At 38.1% G+C, this 21,511-nt stretch overlaps 4 protein-coding genes across 5 annotated transcripts; 3 read left to right on the top strand and 1 right to left on the bottom strand.

Annotated features, from left to right (window-relative positions):
* Nucleotides 2,063-4,183, top strand: LOC18782436 (phosphatidylcholine:diacylglycerol cholinephosphotransferase 1). The gene is made up of 3 exons (XM_007216746.2): nt 2,063-2,358; nt 2,633-2,770; nt 2,877-4,183. Exons 1-3 carry the CDS (start codon nt 2,080-2,082, stop codon nt 3,192-3,194), a joined length of 735 nt encoding a protein of 244 aa, XP_007216808.1. The 5' UTR covers nt 2,063-2,079; the 3' UTR covers nt 3,195-4,183.
* On the bottom strand, nt 4,277-8,375 carry LOC18782188. The gene is made up of 8 exons (XM_007215710.2): nt 8,078-8,375; nt 7,206-7,332; nt 6,865-6,949; nt 6,702-6,780; nt 5,536-5,649; nt 5,335-5,447; nt 4,801-4,911; nt 4,277-4,698 (listed from the first exon to the last, which is right to left on the bottom strand). The coding sequence occupies exons 1-8, from the start codon at nt 8,181-8,183 to the stop codon at nt 4,576-4,578; spliced, it is 858 nt and encodes a 285-aa protein (XP_007215772.1). The 5' UTR covers nt 8,184-8,375; the 3' UTR covers nt 4,277-4,575.
* On the top strand, nt 8,479-10,859 carry LOC18782662 (palmitoyl-monogalactosyldiacylglycerol delta-7 desaturase, chloroplastic). The gene is made up of 5 exons (XM_007215436.2): nt 8,479-9,321; nt 9,441-9,581; nt 9,697-9,837; nt 9,935-10,041; nt 10,473-10,859. The coding sequence occupies exons 1-5, from the start codon at nt 8,725-8,727 to the stop codon at nt 10,666-10,668; spliced, it is 1,182 nt and encodes a 393-aa protein (XP_007215498.1). The 5' UTR covers nt 8,479-8,724; the 3' UTR covers nt 10,669-10,859.
* Nucleotides 14,792-16,079, top strand: LOC18782621 (pseudo histidine-containing phosphotransfer protein 6). Of its 2 annotated transcripts, none has more exons than XM_020560894.1 (5): nt 14,792-14,860; nt 14,991-15,055; nt 15,260-15,403; nt 15,606-15,678; nt 15,787-16,079. In XM_020560894.1, the coding sequence occupies exons 1-5, from the start codon at nt 14,792-14,794 to the stop codon at nt 15,841-15,843; spliced, it is 408 nt and encodes a 135-aa protein (XP_020416483.1). In that variant the 3' UTR covers nt 15,844-16,079. The 2 variants fall into 2 exon arrangements, with proteins under 2 accessions (XP_020416483.1, XP_007216015.1); XM_007215953.2 differs by having other exon boundaries at nt 14,991-15,121.

The following is a 21,511-nucleotide window of genomic DNA, read 5'->3' as shown; positions in this document are numbered from 1 at the left end:
TCATCATAGGTCATATGATCAGAAGCACCAGTGTCAATTATCCAAGTATTAGAGCTCATACCTGGCATGGTATCGGAAGCGCACAGATTTGCAGATGGGGCCGGAGGACGGGTTTCATCTTGAGTCATAGTGCAGGCAGCCTTGGGATCGTACATACGAGCTTTGTAGTCAGCAAGCCAATCGAGGTAACCATGTTTCTTAAAGCACTTCTCAGAATAGTGATTCCCATTATAATGACGGCATTTAGGAGAACCGTCAAGAAAGCTAGGGGTAGAGCCAGCAGGACACGACCCAACAGAAGGAGAAAATTTTCTGGATGAAGGGCGACCGTTTGCGTCGTACTAGGCGATGGGTCTTTGACGTGCTGGGTCGACTTTGAGGGCCATGGAACCTCCTCCAAGCATAGCGGACTTACGCATGTCTTCCTCCATGACCATGGCATAGGCTTCGAGAGGGGGTGGGACAGGACTAAGAGCAAGGATACGGCTACGGACACCATTAAATGGTGGATCAAGTCCTGCAAGAAAATCATAAACTCGATCGGCTTCAAGTTCTTTCAGACGACGAGCCCCATCATCGGCACAACTATATTCATGTGGACGCAGACAATCAATCTCTTGCCAGATAGCATGGAGTTTTTCATAGAACACTTTGACAGATTCACCATTCTGACACGTAAGGATGGACTGCCGCCGAAGTTGAAACAGACGAGAACTAGTATAGGTCTTCCGGGCGGCCTCCCATATATCATAAGTAGTAGCACCATGTTCTAACAAGGCACGAACTGGCTTAGTCATGGAATTAAGAAGCCATGACTGCACCATGCAATTATCTTCTTCCCATTCAGTATAAGCAGTAGAATCTGAAGACAGAGCTGGCTTCTTCCCATTGATCCAACTTGTCATACGACGACTAGTAATTGTAATAAGCGCACCACGAGACCAAGAGGCATAATTGGAACCATCCAATTTGTCAGAAGTAATTGGGGTAGAGTAAGACATTCCTCCTTTGTTGCAGACGCACTAGCACTCACCACGATTTTGCAATCACCACCTATGATAGCAGCGGAAAAAAAAATACAACACGAAGTAGATACGACAAACACAATACATGCACGGACACAAGAACCCTAAAAGAAATTAGGGCACACAATAGAACATGAGTGGGCACAACACACACAGAGGTCACCAGAAAGTCGGCTCTGATGCCAAGTCAAACAATATGGGTAGAATATTTTCAGATATATTTCATTCTCCGAAATGAGGTATTTATAATACAAGGTTACAAACCCTAGTAGGGTTATACTAGGAAATAAGAAAAATCATAATTACATAATATCTATACAAAAAGGAAATAAATAAAATCATAATAGAATAAGAAAGAAATATCATAATATGACTAGGATATCTCGCCAACAGATTGTGTGTCCTGAAATCCTCGAGGTGTGCTTCTATTTATAAGCTCCTTGGCTCTTGAAATTGCACGTTTGGTGAAGAGGTGGCTCAGTACTTGAGTGTAGTAATCTTCGAGCTTCGGTTGTGAACTGCACTAAGCATAGTTATTCTTAACAAGTTAGTGCTAATGAGTCTCGCGGTTCAAATCGCATTTAATGCGGTTGCCAAGACTCTGACATAGTTTCGAAGAAAAAAAAAAAAAAAAAAAGGACTCAGGTAATCCAAATTGTACCTTCTCTATTTCCTTTTTGTTGTAGCTTTTGTATAAATGTGTGCGGTTTTTTTTGCATGGATGCTACTTGCTATATATGTGAAACACAGTTGAGCATGTTGAAAAGGAGTTTTGCACAAGATACCCAACTAGTTACAGGTACGGGTACAGGTTCACGAGTATCCAGTCGGCGTCGCCTACGGGTATCCGTCGTCCGACAAAGGAAAAACAAGAGCAGAGTAAAGAAAAGAAGAAAAGAAGAAACCAGAGAAAAGCAAGGAATAAAGTGGCAGTTGAGCATCCACTCCACAGCCTGACCATGAGAGTAAGAGAAAGGGCCTCTCAGTTGCGCCTACAAATGAACGGCACCGTTTCAGCCCTCAAGCCTCGGCGAAAAAGCAGCAGGACCTGATCATGTCGTCTTCTTCTTCCTCCAAGAAGCTCCATGTCTACGGCGGCAAGGCCTCCTTCATGACCTGGAGGCTGCATGACGTCCTCTACGTGGCCAAGCACCATTGGATACCCTGTGTCTTCGCAATGGGCTTCCTCTTCTTCGGGAGCGTCGAGTTCACGCTCGGAATGGTTCCCTCGTCGTCTCCGCCCTTTGATGTCGGCTTCGTCACCACGCGCTCCCTCCACCTCCTCCTGGCTTCCAAGCCCAAGCTCAATACATTTCTCGCTGGTTTTAACACGGTACTAATTCTAATTATCTTTATATTTTGTCTTGCAATGTAGAGTTGTAACTTGTAATCTTATATGGTGAGGTTTTCTTCGTCGCCATCACATTTCTGACAGAGGCTGCATTTAATTTTTTGTTGTGATTTATTTTTACTGCATTTGCATTTGGAAACTGTGAGCTACCTAGATTTCAGAGACTTTGATTCTCTTTACAATTTAGGGTTCTAGAAACACTGGATTTTCTATGCAAATTAATACTGCAAAGTTGAATGACATTTTGCTACTCTAGGTGTATGTGGGAATGCAGATAACATATATTCTATGGACATGGCTAGTAGAGGGCCGCCCAAGAGCCACAATCTCAGCGCTCTTCATGTCCACATGCCGGGGCATCCTCGGCTACTCTACCCAACTTCCATTGCCTCAGGTAAAATCCCCATCAATATTCATCTACATATCACACACACATTTGTTACTCACGTACTGACCAATCTCACATTTTGGGCATTGTGTTTCAAATTTTGTCTTGGAAGGGATTTTTGGGGTCAGGCGCAGACTTCCCAGTTGGCAATGTGTCGTTTTTTCTTTTCTTCTCAGGGCATGTAGCAGGGTGTGCGATTGCATCTTTGGACATGAGGAGAATGCAGAGATGGGAAATGGCATGGACATTTGATGCACTGAATGTGCTACAAGCACTGAGGTTGCTGGGAACAAGGGGCCACTACACAATAGACTTGGCTGTGGGGGTTGGGGCTGGTTTTCTCTTTGATTCTCTGGCAGGCAAGTATGAAGAAAGCAAGAGATCAAAAGCACCTACACCAAATGGTACCAAAGAGGCTTTCTTTCTGTGAACACATGGAAACGTCAAATTTATTGGCGAGTCCTTATTTAATTAGGATTTTAATTCCTTACTATGTTAGGATTTTGATCACTTACTTATTTGTCTAGTCCTATTATAATTGAGATTGCTTTCTAGTAAATATAAAAATAAAAATAAAAAGTTTTGGGGTTTTCATGATACTGTTTTGTGTTTCTAATAAAATCGGTACCAACAAAGTGCTATCAGTAACTCTGAAAAAATTTCGACAAAAAAAAAAAAGAAAAACTCCGAAATATTTTTTTGAAATCCAATGACAGCGCTCACATTTTAGTATAAGAAGGGTGAAATGAACCCTCCATTATAGAGCTAACTAATCCATTGACAAAAAAAAACATAAAAAATTATTATATAAACTCTTGTACAGCAAAGATTAGAAATGGGGAGAAGCCTAATCTCATTATCCTTTCTTAAATCCGTCACATTGTTAAAGTGAACAACTGGTCAAAAAAGCTTTGTAAAAGGAACAGAAAGAAAAAGAGAGTTTTGAATGTACTGTGGGACAGATTTAAGAGGGGATAATGGGGTTCGGCTCCTCCCCACTTCCTATCTTTGTTTTGGAAGAACTTTCATATCCTTTTATATTTTTTGGTCAATCAATAGCAAAAATTCTATAGTGAGGGCCTTATAGATGTCCCTTAAGTAAGACCCTATCTCTTAACCGTTGAATCAAATTAATTAGCTATTGGATTTCATTAGTTAGCCTGATCCAACGTTTAAAGATAGGACCTAACCTAAGGGCCATAATAAGGCTCGCACTACAGAAGGACTCCAATCAATAGGGAGTTATATAGTAGGGGAGTCTGTTTGCCTATAGAGGTGGTATGAATCTGGGTTTTTTAAGTTGTGGGCTTATAAGCCTTATAGCACTTCACCTTCCCACCCCACATTTTGGAACAGGAAAAGAGGAGAGATGGCATGCATCGCAACATTCACATGCCTAAATCCTTGTCGTAAGGGATTAAAATTCATGTATTTTGGTAATTCGAAAAGAACTTCCATTTTCAAGGAGCCATCATGACAACTAAAAATGTCAATTCGCACGCTGTCATGTGATTTTCATAATATCATCTGCTTTAAAATGGCATATTCAATGTGATTTTCACGCACCTTTCTCTGTTTCAACACACACACAAAAGTGTTTTAGTTCTTTTCCTTATTAGAGGAGTTGACTGGTGGGCAAGAGTCTAAAATTGATATATCCAACTAGTATACATTCGCATTTCTTTAGGAAATCAGTATAGTTTCCACCATACCTCAAGACAGAGGCCTTTTCCAGACATTGACACCGTATATATGTATTGCACGCACTGACATATTTACGAGCGAGAAGGGCAGGTATTAACTGCAGAACACTACTGAGAGTCAGAATCTAGCTCAATTGGGCATGATCCATCATCTACATTGGCAAGCGGATCGTAGGAGGGTGAACTAGGATCTGTGCATCCCAGTACGAGATTAAGGTTGCAACGATCGCCCTGCAATGGCATGACACTCGTTAAATTTAGAAAATAGCTTTAACACTTGGATTATAGGGACAAAGAAACCAGTGAAGTTGTGAATATGAACAATTTGCTTACTCCTTCAACATTCAAATTCCCAATCATAGTGCATCTTGTTACGACAACGCTAGTGTCGGGAAAGATTGCTCTTTCACACGCGCCGTCTTTGCTCAACTCTTCTGTTAATCCCTGCCATAAATTCATCATCCCGTTACTTTCAGGATGCAGTAAACTAATTGCATTTTGTCCATTATCGGTGTTTACAAAGTAATTCTGATAGCAGATATCACAAGTACCGCACCAATTCTTCTTCCTTATAGTATCAAAATAAAAGTACATCTATCTATTTTTCTAAAATCCTACACACCTGTCAAACCTGTCTTACAGTTTTTGTTTAACCAGCAGCTTCTAACTAGTCAATTATGCATTTCAGAACCACTTGCTCTGCCCAGTTTCCAAGTTTTTCTAAAATCATATTTTTTTAATGCTTTCAACTTTATTCAATATCCATTTAACCTAGAACTTGGCTTTGAGCAGCATAAAGTAAAAAATTGCAGTCAAGAATTTGAAGCTACATATAGTAGATTCAAAACTTTGACAGAATGTTTTTACCTCATTAAAGACTTCAATCGGTTTGTTTCTCAAAGCCTTAGGAACTTGAAATTGTAGCCTGTAAGGACCATCCCAATCACCTCCATTTGTAAATGAAAAGATTAAGTTCAGGGCTGCATAATTATGATCAGTCAGTCCATTAGGAAAAACAAAATTATATGGCCAAAAATTGAAAGATGAACTTAAGCGAACAATACTAACCATGCCTGGGAATGCATATTTGAATGGAATATATTGGGGAATCAGCTTTGCCTCGACTTTTACTAAGCATTGCCCTTGGCTCACCCCCACACATTATAGGCTGATTAAAACCTCCTGTGAGGACAAGAAAACAACCAAGTCAAGGAAATGCAACTGTGACATTAACACTTGCAAAAGGAGGACAAATTCAGCTGAGCTTTTACCAGCAAAAGTAGGACATAACCAATCAAGGGGTTACAGTAGTGAAATAGTCAGTTACACATAACAAATTATGAATTATAATGATACATGATTACAATATTCTGGAATATAGTTTTACAAAAGAAAAACAAAAAGGGAAGGGGATAGAACATAACAGAGAAACATGAATGAAGTAACTGAAATGTGGGAGTATTTCGAAGCTCCAAAGGCATAGAAGCACAAGGAGCCAAGACATACTCCAAATCGTTTATTTCAGCATTGTTAAAAATCCCTCATGGCTCGTAAGTGGAGTCAAGAGGGAACAATAATGCTGGAAGAAAAATAATGGAATTTATAAAGCAGATATGATTACATGACAACCATTTTACTTCACAGGCTTAGCTGTTAGGGAATCAGGGAGGAGCATAGTAGAAAAACATTAATGGAATGTGGGAGAATTTCGAAGCTCCAAAGCCCAAAGAAGCAGCATAAGGAGCCAAGACAAAACTCCAAACCATTTATTTGAGCATTGTTACAAATTCTTTTAGAAGGAAAACCAAAACAACTTGTCATGGGTCTATTTCTTTTAGACTAGTTTACACTGTTAGGGCATGAGGAGAACATATTAATGAAACATGAATTAAGTAACTGAATTTGGGAGAATTTCGAAGCTCCAAAGCCCATAGAAGCAGCATTAGGAGTCAAGACAAACACCAAATCATTCATTTGAGCATTGTTAAAAATCCCTCATGGCTCCTAAGTGAAGTCAAGAGGGAACATCATTGCTGGAAGGGAAGAAAAAGAATTTGTACAGGAATTAGTAGTTTTAGACAACTATTGTAGTCTAAGAGTTTATGCAGCTATGGAGTGATGGTAAAAACATAGTAGAGAAACATGTGTGAACATAAAAACAAGCTATAGACAATCAAATTGGTTTGCACTTGTAAGTGGGCATAAGACATATGAACAAGGTGTATGAAAAGTACCATTAAATGCAATCCCAAATTCTTCATTTGGAACAATATTATTTGCAGCTGGGTTGTAGAAAATCCTTAGCTTTTCTCCCTGTCAAAGTTTGTGAATGCTTTTAGTATAAGAGAATGGCAATAACGAAAACCCAAGTGAGTTGTGCACCAGTGCAATACTTACAGCTGTAGGAGGAAGGCCGTTCATGGTTTTCCAATATACAGGTGCCCTCCCAAGTTCAAACATGGCCCATGATGGAAGTGTGACCCTGAAATGAGGGAGTTTACATTTTTAAAATGATTACAAATCAGCTTCTCAAGGAGGCGGCAAAGAAATATATTGAAATGCTGCGCCATGATTCATTATTTCAGACAACATGCCCATGTGAAATGCAGATGACATTTCATTTCATTATTTCAAACCAAATGGACTGGAAATCCCACAAAGAAAAAGAAAGTCAAGATTTAGCAATAATAAGTAAATGTGGTAATGCAATTGCAGTAAGGGATACTTAAAACTCATACTCTTTGGGCTCCTCCACAGGAGTTACTGCAACTGTAGCCGCAGCAGCACTAACTTTCCCATTGCGCTTGACGACTTGCTTCCTTATCGAAGGACACCTTGGCAATGAAAATCCCTTAAAACTGCTAGCTGCATTAGATTGTAGAAATGTTAAGAATTTGAAGTCTTAATCTTAAAACATAAATCTTTTGATCTGACAATATGAACAGAAAACATTTATTTCTTGTGCATCATAGAAATCAAAATATGAACAGACAATTTTTTTGATCTTGCGACAAATCAAACATGTTTGATATTGCAAACAGCTTTCTAGATGCTATCAGAAACACCCAAAAAGAAAAGAGAAAAACAAACGATCAAACCTGTTCAAATTGAGTTAAACTCAGTGATGAGATGGGCTTTAGCAGATTGAATTTCTGCATGCCCCATTGCTCTTCCATTTTATCATAGGAAAGCAACTGGGGGCTGACACTAAGATAAATTTATAGTGGCATCTAATCCTGATGACTTCTTCAAATTCAACTCAGATACAGATGAATTATTATCATTTAAAGGACACGTAAACACCACACAAGGACCCACTTCAAAGAAGCCTTCCCTCTAATTGCCAGCACTCAAAGGTAAAGATAAAACTATTATGAGTAGAAAGTCGGCAATTGAAGCTTGTCCACAAATTTCAGTATCAATTTTGGTTGTGAAGTTTCCAAAGTCACTTTTTCTTTTTGGTGGCATATTATAAGCTTTTGACACTAACCCACAAACAAGATTATAGTGCTAAATTTCTTTCTAGAATCCAAAGTCTGCAAATAAATGAATAAAAAAAACCCAACAGTTAGAAGCAGTTCCAGAGACCAATTAAGAAGGAAAAACATACCAAGAGTGTTTGAAACAGGAGGGCTTGCTTTGCTTCCAAAAATGGACGGTGTAGTTGGAAAAGGTTGTGTGGAAGACGCAAAGATTGACGCTTTTGTTGCTGCCATGAATCACACTTTCTTGCTTTTCCCCCCAACTGCCAAAGACACACAGCAAGAAGAAAGAGATATAGTTGTAGCTTAATCCCTCATCAGTTGGGCAAGTGTGCAGTGAAGGAGAAGAAAAATAGATACTTGGAGGAGGGAGATAATGACAAATAAGCAGAGGAGCAATCTGAGACACAAATTTTACAGAAATATCCTACCCTTCTAACAAATAAGAACAAATGTTACAAATTTGAAAAGAAAAAAAATTGTAAAAATGGGATAAAAAATATCTGGATCTTAAAGACTCTGTCAATCTGAACACAACCCAAAAGCCCAAACCCAAACGCCGCCTTATCATATAATCCCTCTTGTCTCTTTCTCTCCCTTTCAGTCCACAATTAAATTCAACAAAATCTAAGAAACTTGACTCCACCACAAAGTCACAAACCCTCTGCCCCACCAAAACATCAACCCCAAATCTGTAAAGTTTTTTATATATTAGATTTTGCCGGTTTTGTTAAAAATCCAATTGAGTATCAAATCCAACAAGCCTTCCTCCTCCATGGATTTGATCACATCACCACCGTCCAATCCCAAAACCCACCATTGTTTCCCTCTTCACCGCACGTTTAACCGGCCAGGAAGACCCGTTTTAGGGTTCAGGCCATTGCCTCAGAGTTCCAAGGTCCTAAATTTTGTTCATTATGATTCAAAACAATCACAACCCAATAAGTTTTTAACAAGCACAAAGCTTTTCAGCCATTTGCTTACCAATTCCAATAGAACAGTACCAACAATAAGTACCAATGCAGCTTTGTCCGAAGCCACAGAACCAGAGGCAGAGACAGAGCCAGGGAAGTATAGGAGAATTCTATTGTCTGATGTGATTGTGAAGAGGCCTAGGAATGTGTTTATGGGGAGAGAATGGAACTTAAGGGATATGGCCACAGCTGGTGTTGTTTTGGCAATGCATTTGCTCAGTCTTTTTGCACCTTTTCAATTCAATTGGGGAGCTTTTTGGGTGGCAGTGGCACTTTATGTTGTGACTGGTCTATTTGGCATCACTCTTTCTTATCATAGGAATCTTTCACACAAGAGTTTCAAGCTCCCCAAGTGGCTTGAATACTTGTTTGCTTATTGTGCAGTTCAAGCACTTCAGGTGGGTGCAATTTGAATTTGATTCTGAGGAAGATGGTTTTTTTTTTCTGTTTTTTATTTCATTTTTTCTGAAGTTTTGATGGTTCTGTTCTGTGGTTGTTTATATTTTTGGGTTTTTAGGGGAGCCCAATTGATTGGGTGAGCACACATAGGTACCACCACCAGTTTTGTGATTCAGAGAGAGACCCACATAGCCCAATTGAAGGTTTCTGGTGTAGTCACATTAGTTGGCTCTTTGATACCAATTCTGTGGCTGAAAGGGTATGAAATTCTGTTTCTTTTCTTTTCTTTTTTTCCTTTTAATTATATGCAAAACATAAATTTATTCTATCTTCTTCTTCTTTCTAATGAATATTTCATGCTTGAACATTTTCAGTGTGGGGGATCAAATAATGCTGGGGATTTAGAGAAGCAGCCCTTCTATCAGCTCATTCAGAAAACTTACATTGCTCACCCCATTGCTCTTGGAGTTCTACTGTATGCAATGGGAGGATTCCCATTCCTTGTGTGGGGAATGGTAAGAATGGCTTTCATTTTTTGCTTTTTCTAAAGCCTTTCTTGTGTGCCTATCAAACAGTCTTAGACATCATTTTGTTGCAAATTAACTATTGCAGGGTGTGAGAATTATATGGGTATACCACATTACATGGCTGGTTAACTCGGCTTGCCACGTGTGGGGAAAGCAAGCATGGAATACTTGTGACTTGTCCAGGAACAATTGGTACTACTATATCTCTAAACCCTCCAAAAGTTCAAGAAAAAGTTGGGTGGGAACTTCACAGCTGGCCGTGTGGTAAAGTATAATGTCACAATTTTAACCAGACAAAATTTACCACTCGGTTTATGATAGGGAAGTTCCCACCTAAATTTTTCGAGTGGTAAAGTAGATGTGTACATTTTCTCAACATAATTTGTTAGAAATTTGTCCATATCAATGTAGGACTTTTTTGTTGTTAATCCACTCAATTTAATGGGTTTGGGCTGAGTTCAATCACTATTGGGCTTAATTGCTAGTCTAGTTTTGGGAAAGGCTCTCAAATAATATAACAATAATAATGCTATTTGATAATTTTGTTACAATAATAATAGTATTTGAGAGAATTTTATTTAAATTTTAGATAGTTTGGATTCTAAAAGAAATGTTAATTTCAGGTGGGTGGCATTATTAGCATTTGGAGAGGGTTGGCACAATAATCACCACGCTTTTGAGTACTCAGCTAGACATGGCCTCAATTGGTGGCAACTTGACATGACTTGGTATGTTGTGAAATTTCTCCAAGCTATTGGATTGGCAACTGACGTGAAGTTACCCACAGAGGCCCACAAACAAAGAATGGCTTTGAACTAAGCAAGCTTGGCCTTGTGAATTTCAAGTAAATCGTGGGCGTTTGAGTTTTTTCTTTTCTATGAAAAGGGGCGTTTGAGCATTGACTTGTGTAGTTTTTTTTCTTTTTCCTTTTCTTGATAAGAGATTTGTATAAGCAACTCCATACATGATATATATACACGAAAAAAAAAATATTGTTATTGAGGAATTTATATATGTGCCGGTTCCATAAAATTTCTCGTATACTATGTATATTAAGCACAAATAATATGAGTGACACATACATTGATATTTCTTGTCCCTATTTCCTTGTCATATAGCACAATTTTAAGTGTCTATGTCAATCAATTTGTCTAACTTCTACCTGAAAAAGAGGGTTTTTAAAACACAAATTGAGACTAAATGGGTTCAAATTTTTTACTATCTCGAGCAATGAGTTTCATCTCTACTATAATATAAAAACACCCTCCTAATAATCCCACCCCATAGCTTTCTGATGAAGTACTCTTTACACACTCCATAGGGTCTAAGGAATTTAGGAATCTTTTGCACTAGCATTTGGAACTTCAAAGCTAAAAGAGTGAAAAAGTTTTAGTAATAAGACAAAAAGGAAGAATGTGTCTTGAATGGATAAAGGCCATAGTAAATAAGCACGGGAGCACAAGAAGCATGGTTATGAAGTCTACGGTTTCATATTATATTTGCAAAAGCACCTAATGTTTTCATGGGTTAGAAAAAAAAAATAATCGCCATGAAAAGTGCTTCCTATAAAGAAGCAATTTTTGTGCCTTACCCAATGGTCTGCTTACGTCAATACACCAAAAAAAAAACATAAAGAGCATGCTTTCTTTCTTTATTTTCTTACATAAATTACATGCATTGTTCCTCTAATCCAATAAGCAAAAGCACCAAAAGTTGTTTAAGAAAAGATTCTTGGGTTTTAATCATTTTGGCTCTACCACATTGGTAGTAAAAGTGATTAATAATTTTGGCATGCTAGTTAGCAGTACAAATTCATATTATACAATATTGGTTGCTTAATGATAACTAGTTTTGAAGTGTTATTATCCCAATGTTGTTGTATCTCGAGACTTACATGACCTATAATTAAACAACAACAAATTTGAGAATGATTTTAGGCTGTTTACCTAAAAATATAAATATAAATCTTCACACATGAAAAATAAATAAATAATGTCAACAAGGGTTAGTTGAGTTAGTAAGGATCGTTCTCTTCGTTATCAAAGTTTAGATTCGAGTCCCGCTACCGACAATCCCTCTTGAGAATCAATTAGTGTCCTACATCCAATTTATCTAAGTAAAAATTGACCCATATCTATGATAGAGTTTGCTTACGTCAAAGCATGCTTTTCATGTGAGCAAGCCGAGGTAGTTATTAACAAAATAATTAATTAACATGCTTCATATATTAAAATAAAATGAACTATGGTTAAACCCATAATATATGTTAATCTAGATTAGGATGGTTCCTGCACACTTTGTGCAGATTAAGTAAAAAATATGTCTACCATTTCGACACACATATAAGATAATTATATTCTCTCTGCATGTTCATGCATTTCGGTCTGCTAATTATTTCATTCAATGATAAAAGACTTCTGTTTAAAGTTTCAAGAAACTTTTATTAGAAGCGAGAGACACAGAAGAAAAAAGGTGAATATTCGAAGCCTCCATAGCATTTCCCTGTCTCTTTGCTACATTTGGCCAAATTATTTCATATGTCATTCTTGCACAAGGGTCATGCTAATTGATTTATCAAATTATTTTTTTAGGATATTTTTTATTAAGAGGAGTGATAATATATTAAAATCATATACACTACATGTATGTTAGGACTTGAACCCAAAACTTTTCTTATGAGCAAAATTACTTCAAATCGCTGCACCAATATGTCCTTTGTAATTGATTTACCAAATATTTATTGGGTGTTTTAAGTAAAATGGTAAGTGCATGACATAGTTCTGTTCGACCAAATATTATTAGTTTAATCTATATATATAAAGCAAAAGGTAGAGAATGGTGAAACATTCAAAATACCAGAAAATGCCCTTGGTTAATGCAAACATTAAGAATTCAAATTATTAATTAAATGAGGATAATATGATAAATTCACACTTTTTCATATTTAAAAAAATTAAAAGAAAAAGAAAAAGCAGATAATGGATCCTATTTTTATGGAACACAACTACCTATTATCTTTTTTAATTCTAAAATAAATTTACTTATTTTTAAAAAAAAAACATCTCGCAAACGCGGAAGCGCGTGCAGAGAGGCTAATTGATACTTAAGAAATGTTTGGTTCTATAGTTTCCTTTAAAATGAAGAATTAAATGGCCATGGCTGTGCGATGCTACTTTTACCAGTTTTCTTTTTCTTTTTTTACTTTACATTTTTTTAATGGTAAAAACCCCATTTATCCAATCAAGCTTTAAAAGAAAAATGATGCTGGAGAGAAGAGGCCATGAAGGCCCTTCCTCCACACTCAGCTGTAATTCCAAAATTTATTTAACATCTTAATGGATGAATTTCATGAAAATAATTAATTTAGAGCATTTATAATGGACTTTCTAAATCATCTCTTTAAGGAGGAAATGAGAAAACTCACCTCCAACTATGCTCCTTATCCAACTCCTAAAATAAGGAGAGTTCTAAGAGTTCCTAAATTTGAGGAGAGAGAAACTATCATCCGTCACATAATTAGTGGAAAAGTTTTGTAGTGATTAAGGCAATATGTATATAGGTCCAGAAAATAAAGAGCCTTTTGATGAAGTTGGGCCATTATAACTTGAGATTTACAAAGCATTACTCATTATTACCACCTAATGAACAGAAAAGGGATTGGCTACAACTTTGAGAAAAGTCACCACTACTAATTAGCAAAATCAAAATTTAATCCCACCAAAATGAGTGGTTTTCTTCTTCTTTCTCATGCAAATAATGACACAAATAAAATGGAATAAAATATTAAGCCTCTAATTTTGTGCTTGTTCATCAATTCACCACCTTCCTTTTGAAAAAGTCCCTTCTTCATCATGCTTGCTCCTCAAACGAGCAAGCATTACCCATTTTGCCACATGTCAACCCCATCCCAGAGTTTGTTACCCCCAGGTGTGTGTGCACAGTGCACTGAGAACCTTGTTTACCGGGGGGGCTAAGCTAGCTCTTTCTTTCAGAGCTCCCATTCCCAAAACCAAAAGTCCCTGCTCTCCAATTCTGGCAGTGGGAAAAGCCCAAAAGAAAGCAACAACAACAACCAGCCAACATTTTCTCAATCAAAAAAGATAAAATATGTCCAAAATGGAAAAGGGGTTGCTTTAATTTCCACTTATTTTTATTCTTTTTTATATGGGAGTGTGTGTGTGGAATGGAATATAGAGTGAGTGACTGACAAGTAACCGGGTGCAGGCAGTTGTCGGGTGGGAGTGAGGCTTCACCGCCGCACCAACCTGCCACAACAGACAGCACGCGGGCTCACTGGCTACGGGGACAGCAGGTCACCACCTCCCTCTCTCACTCTCAGTCTCATTTAATTTAATTTAAATAGGGTTTAGGTTGTTTATTCTTTCTTTTCTTTCGGTCGAATAAGATTTAGGTTGTTAAACTGAGCTGAGTTGAGTTGAGTTGGAGAAAAACTCTCATGTAAATTTTCGGTCAATAACACAATGATATATAAGATAATTTTTCAACGTATCGTTATGTTATTGATCAAGAATATCAAAATAGTGTTATCTCATTATAAATAAGTTGAGTTGAGGCCTGTGGTTTGTAGGCCGGTCCCGTTGATACCCCACATTGGCCTCGGTATGTTCCACATTGCACGCTCTGAAACTATTCAAAGCTTATTTTAGAATTTTGGGTTTGAATACAGGCAAAGATTAGTTACTTAGTTAAACAATTTGTTTAATTAATTTTATAGGCTAAGAGTGGGGTCCAATTAGATCAATACTTGCTTTAAATCCCAGGTGGGCTTTCCCGCTTATATATATAGATGCAGTGAAAGAGCACAAACACAACAAAACCCTTAAACCCTGAAGCTGCTGGTGAAGCAAAGCAAAATCTGATCTCAAATATTTTGTTGTTCATTTTTATTGTTTGTTCAGCCAAGACGGGTCTGCCAGTGTGGATGTTGGGGTTGGGTGCTGATCGGTTGCGAGCCGACATGAATCGGTTGCTCGCAATGCTCTTTCACCAGGTGGGTTCTTGTTCATCTTCATCTTCATCTTCATTAACAACATTTCATTGGAACTTAATTATTATATTTTTATGATTAATCAAAATTAATTTTATAAATTAAAAATAGTTCATGTTGTTTGTTTGTATAGGGAGTTTTGGATGAGCAATTCTTGCAGCTTCAACAGCTCCAAGATGAGAGCTCCCCAAACTTTGTTTCTGAAGTTGTCAACATCTACTTTCATGAGTCTGAGAAGCTCTTAAAAAATCTCAGAGAATTATTGTGAGTCTCTCTCTCTCTCTCTCTCTCTCTCTCTCTCTCTCTCTCTCTCTCTCTCTCTCTCTCTCTCTTCATTTTGATTAATTTTGGTTAATTTTGGTTGATGGGTTGGTGATATGAACATTGAATTGAATTGATCAGGATGGATAGAGAGTTCTCGGACTACAAGAAAATGGGGACACATTTGAATCAGTTTATGGGAAGCAGCTCAAGCATTGGAGCCAAGAGAATCAGAAACGTCTGCGTTGCTTTTCGCGCTGCTTCTGAACACAACAACCGTGCTGGGTCAGTCAGTCAATCACCCTTCACCTTTTTCTCTTCCTTTAATTTAATAACCCACGACGCACATGTATTATCTCTCTATTAAAGAGGAGACGAACGTATCATAAGTAGAGATTATACAAATAACAATAACAATACATAGGCATGTTGTTCATGGTGTTTGATATTAATTCTCATATGGGGTTTTGTTCATGTACTTTTTCAGGTGCCTGAGAGCTTTGGAGGTGCTAGAACATGAATATTGCTACCTCAAGAACAAATTGCATGAATTATTCCAAGTAATTACAATTAAACTAGTAATTATTCCTTCATTTATGACCATACACATATATCTATCTGTATGAAGCTCAACCTTTGATTAATTTTGGATGACATTGGCATTGCAGATAGAGCAGCAACGAGTCTTGGCAGCTGGGGTTAGGTACCCAATGCAGAACAATTAAAGAAATTGCCATAAAACCCAGCCAAGTTCGTTTTCTGTACGGCCATCTTGCTAATTGCTTCAGGTTTTCACTCAAAACCAAGCTAATTTGACCCCACCACCACTGAAACAGTAGCAGCAGATTGTAGAAAATTAGATCGTCGAGAGTATGCATGGCTAATTATGTCACTGCCATCCACCTACCTGCCATTTACTGTAATAGAGCCATTCTTTTTTAGTCATTAAGATTCCCTGCCTCCTCCTGCCTGGTTGTAAACTTTGAATGAAATTGATTTCTCCTTTTGCATGCACGCATGCCTAGCTGTTCTAATTAATTGCCAACGGGTTATTTTCAAAAACTTGGTACCAAAATCAGGTCAGAAGAGAACTATATACATCACGGCTCTCTTAATATGATTAGACTGTTCAGTCTCTGTATAACAGTGAATCAATCAATCGATCAATTTGGGTGGGAAAGTTTCTGTCATTCAATTTGATGGTCAAAACAAAAGAAAGAGTGTAAATATCTTTATGCTGACTGCTGTTCGTGGTCAGATAAATGTGCGGCTGATTGATTGATCCACTCATCAAACTTGCCTTTTTTTTTGGTGGAGATCGGTTGTCTTTTAACCAAAGGGAAAGAGAAAATGTATTATACCAGAAAATAAATTATTAAAAGTTCATATATGATAAAACTAAATCAATTTAACTTCTTTTACTTATTTTTTATTTTTTAAAGAGACCCCGCTAGGCTAATCACCTCACCTGTGAGTTTTTTTTTTTTTTTTTTGGGGTCAATAAGAACTTTTATTAACAGGAGAGCGATCCAAAAAGGATTACAACTCGAAGTAAAAAAGAGAAGCACCTGTGAGTAAGGAGGGGAAATCGTGTTGGCGTGACTTGTGGATATTGACTTACTTTCCTTACACACTAAGAATTCCTATTATAATTATAATTGATTTACTTTAATTCCCGATTTCCTACTGTAAATAGATTTAGGAATTTATTATTTACTTGCTCATTCAGGTTTCGTTGTATTATAAATATGACCTCCTACAGGGAGAAGAATACACAGAAAATTCCCACAAACAAATATTCTCTCATAGTTTTCATATTTTAGCATGGTATCAGAGCGGCGATCTTGTAATTGTTGACTTTAGTTTCAAACCCCCGCTGCAGCTATGGGGGTTGATGATTTTTTCAACCCTCATGGAGGTAGCACCACCGACTCCTTCTCTCATTCTCAACTAACCATCGTTGAGTTGAGTGCCCAGATGGCTCCGCCCCTACATATGCAGACTTTGACCCCGAACCCGATCCAGAATCAGGATCTTCTTTTGACAACCCCGACCCCGACCCCGACTATGACGAGGACGACCCTGACCCCCACTCCGATGATGACCCCAACCCTGAATTTGTCTCTGATTCAAACCCCGATCCCGATTTCGACTCTGACTCCGGTCCCAACTCAGGCTCAGATTCCGATCAAATTCCTACTCAACCTGTATCCTATGCATCTTCCGCTGCACAGATTATGACTTCTAGACTAACGACCCAGACACATGGACCAAATTGCGCATATTGTGGTGATCCGAGACACACTTGTGAGACTTGTTTTAAATCGCATGGCTACCCCGATTGGTGGGCTACTCTTACAGATCGAGGACAATGCAATATGACCAGTAATGGTACTGGTTATGGATTCCATATTTCCGATAAGATTGATTCCAAGAGCTGGATAATTGATTCTGGTGCAACTGATCATATGACGTTTGACCCTGATGATTTTCTGAATACTACACAACCTCGACGAACCTGTATTGCAAATGCCAATGATGTTACTTATCCTGTGACAGGGGCTGGCACTGTTGCACTCTCATCCTCTCTCACCCTGTCTAATACTTTACTTGTTCTATCTTTATCCACTAAATTGTTGTCAGTTAGTCAGCTTACTGAACAATTGAATTGTTGTGTACTCATTTACCCGAGTTTTTGTTTGCTTCAGGATATTCACACTAAGGAGATTCTTGGTCGTGGTACTAAGAGAGAGGAGCTATATTATGTCGATGACTTCAGTCCCGGCGTGGCTAACAGTGTGACACATCCCTTTGATAGCAAACAAAAGCAAATCTGGTTATGGCATCGTCGATTGGGACATCCGTCTTTTAGTTATATGAAGCATCTTATACCAGATTTATTCTCAGGTTTCAAAGACTCCGACTTCACATGTGATACTTGTATTTTAGCCAAGAGTCACCGTGTGCCTTACTCGTTGAGTACGAACAAGTGTACTACTCCATTTACGTTAATTCACTCTGATGTCTAGGGACCTTCGCCTATCACTGCTCCTTCTGGTGTTCGATGGTTTGTCACATTCATCGATGATTGTACACGGATGACATGGCTTTATTTGTTGAAGAATAAAAACGAAGTGTTTTCCCATTTTCAGTCCTTCCACAAACAGATGAAAACTCAGTTTAATGCTCAAATCCAGATTCTTCACTCAGACGATGGTGGAGAATTTGTCAATCATGACTTTCAGACTTACTTCCAAAAACATGGAATTATCCATAAGACGACTTGTCCTCATACACCACAACAAAATGGTGTTGCTGAACGAAAGAATCGACATCTTCTTGAAACCGCCCGAGCACTTTTGATTGGCGCTCATGTTCCTTGCCATCACTGTGATGATGCTATTGTCACTGCAGTTCACCTGATCAACCGCATGCCTTCTGGTGTATTGACCTTTAAAACTCCTTTACAGGTGCTTGCGCAACACAGACCTCTGCCCTCTATTTTGGTACTCACACCCCGAATCTTTGGATGTGTGGCTTCCGTTCATCTCCACAAAAATTAACGTAGCAAACTTGGTCCCTGTGCGCTTCGTTGTGTTTTTGTGGGTTATGCCACTCATCAGAAAGGTTACCGTTGTTATCACCCTCCTACCCAAAGAACCTATGTCACTTTGGATGTGACCTTTCTGGAATCTGAGCTGTTCTTTCATGACCCATCATCTAATTCTGCGCTTCAGGGGGAGATACGGAGTGAAGAGCAGAATTGGAGCAACTTGGAAAACAAAGAAATTCTCCTATGTACAGAAATGATTGATCATCCCGAGTCTGGAGCACGAGATTACTCTCTGTTGAAAAGCGATCAATCACCCATTCATAGCGATCAATTGCCTGACCCACCTGATCCATGCGAAGATATTTCTGATCCAAGTCTCACACCTATAGACAATACAGAACAACAAGATAAAGACCCTCTTTTAACTCAACAGTACCAACAGACCAATCTCCTGAGAATATCCTTGAGGTAACTACTCCTACTAGACTTGTGCATTTAGATGATAAAACTATTGGATATCAATTACCTTTCAAGCAAAATCGTGGGAAGCCACCAAACCGTTATTCACCTGATATTGGCAAGACATCCAAGTATCCAATTGCAAATCATGTATCCACTGAGAAGCTGTCTGAACCACTCAAGGCTTTTGTGCATCAGTTGTCTGCTATCTATATTCCAACCAAGGTTTCTGAAGCATTGAAAGATCCTAAGTAGGTCCAAGCTATAAAAGAAGAGATGAAAGCTCTTGAGAAAAATCAGACTTGGACATTGGAGACTATACCACGAGAAAAAAAGACTATCGGATGTAGATGGGTGTTTACTATAAAACACAATGCAGATGGATCTATCAAGCGATACAAGGAAAGACTTGTGGCAAAAGGGTACACACAGACCTATGGTATAGACTATGAAGAAACTTTTGCACCAGTTGCAAAGTTAAACACCGTCAGAGTCTTATTGTCCCTTGCAGCTAATTTGGATTGGCCACTACACTAGTTTGATGTAAAGAATGCTTTTCTACATGGCGAACTCACGGAGGAGGTGTACGTGGACATTCCTCCTGGATATAATACTACTCAGACTGGAACAGTTTGCAGGTTACGAAAAGCATTGTATGGATTGAAACAGTCACCACGTGCATGGTTTGGACGGTTCACCATGGCAATGATGAACAATGGTTTCAAACAGTGCAACTCAGATCATACTCTGTTCTTGAAACATCGAAAAGGGAAGGTAACAGCATTAATAATCTAAGTTGATGATATGATTATTACTGGGAATGATAAACAGGAAATATCACAGCTACAAGACTATCTGGCTATAGAGTTTGAGATGAAGGATCTAGGTGGACTCAAGTATTTCTTAGGAATTGAGGTGGCTCGATCGCAGCAAGGCATATTTCTCTCTCAAAGGAAATATGTCTTGGACTTGTTGACAGACACAGGAATGCTAGATTGTAAACCTGCGGACACTCCTATTGTTCAGAATCATCATCTTGGAGAATATCTGGATCAAGTTCCAACTAACAAAGAAAGATACCAAAGGTTAGTGGGAATATTGATCTATTTGTCACATACTCGACCAGACATTGCTTATGTGGTGAGCGTTGTCAGTCAATTTATGCACTCTCCAAGTGAAGACCACATGAATGCAGTTCTTCGGATACTTAGATATTTGAAGTCTGCACCTGGAAAAGGACTTATGTTCTCAAAGCATGGTCATCTAAATATTGATGGTTATTCAGATGCAGATTGGGCAGGTAATGTAACAGATAGAAAATCCACATCGGGTTACTTCACATTCGTAGGAGGTAATTTGGTGACATGGAGGAGCAAGAAACATAATATAGTAGCTTTATCCAGTGCAGAAGCCGAGTTCAGAGGCATGACTAAAGGGATTTGTGAACTTCTTTGGTTAAGAAAGTTGCTTATTGAACTCGGGTATAAACCTACATACACAATGAATCTCTTTTGTGACAACAAGGCTGCTATAGCCATTGCACAGAATCCGGTTCAGCATGATCGTACTAAACATGTTGAGGTGGATCGACACTTCATCAAACAGAAGCTTGAGGCAAAAGTGTTTCAGTTTCCTTTTGTGAAATCTGAGGATCAATCGGCAAATATTTTGACAAAGGCGATTTCCAGTAAAGCATTCCACAATTCACTGGATCAGTTGGGCATTGGCGACATCTATGCACCAACGTGAGGGGGAGTGTTGGCGTGACTTGTGGATATTGACTTACTTTCCTTACACACCAAGAATTCCTATTATAATTGTAATTAATTTACTTTAATTCCTGATTTCCTACAGTAAATAGATTTAAGAATTTATTATTTACTTACCCAATATTCTCTCATAGTTTTCATATTTTAGCAAATCGGACATGGCCATCAGTTTCATTTTCAATTATTTTCGTTTGTAAAACTAAAGCTACTATCTCTAGTAATTCCAACACATGAGAAGCCAATTCAAATGATAATTTCATGTAACAAATGAAATTGACTCTTTCAAATAAATAATAGACAATTCAAATGATAATTACATTATCTTTTAGAAGATTGAAGAACTTCAATGTAGACAGAGAGGGACACACAATCATTCTAGATTTGGTAAAAACCATAAACCAACATATGATTTGGGACATATCTATTTATAGAAGAGGAGTAGATCACATGAGAGAGAGAGAGAGAGAGAGAGTGAGAGAGAGAAAAGTTAGGACAAGAATTTGGTATTGGATAGGGAAAGAAGATTGTTGGATTCCAATAAAATTTTGGGATATATAGAAGGGACTTCTTTTTCAATGAATATAAAAATATAAATAACAAAAGCTTCTATTG

Source organism: Prunus persica, chromosome G3 (assembly GCF_000346465.2).
Source record: "Prunus persica cultivar Lovell chromosome G3, Prunus_persica_NCBIv2, whole genome shotgun sequence".
NCBI lineage: Eukaryota > Viridiplantae > Streptophyta > Magnoliopsida > Rosales > Rosaceae > Prunus > Prunus persica.
Note: the sequence above shows the minus strand (reverse complement) of the source record. Positions and strands in the feature narration are given on the sequence as shown.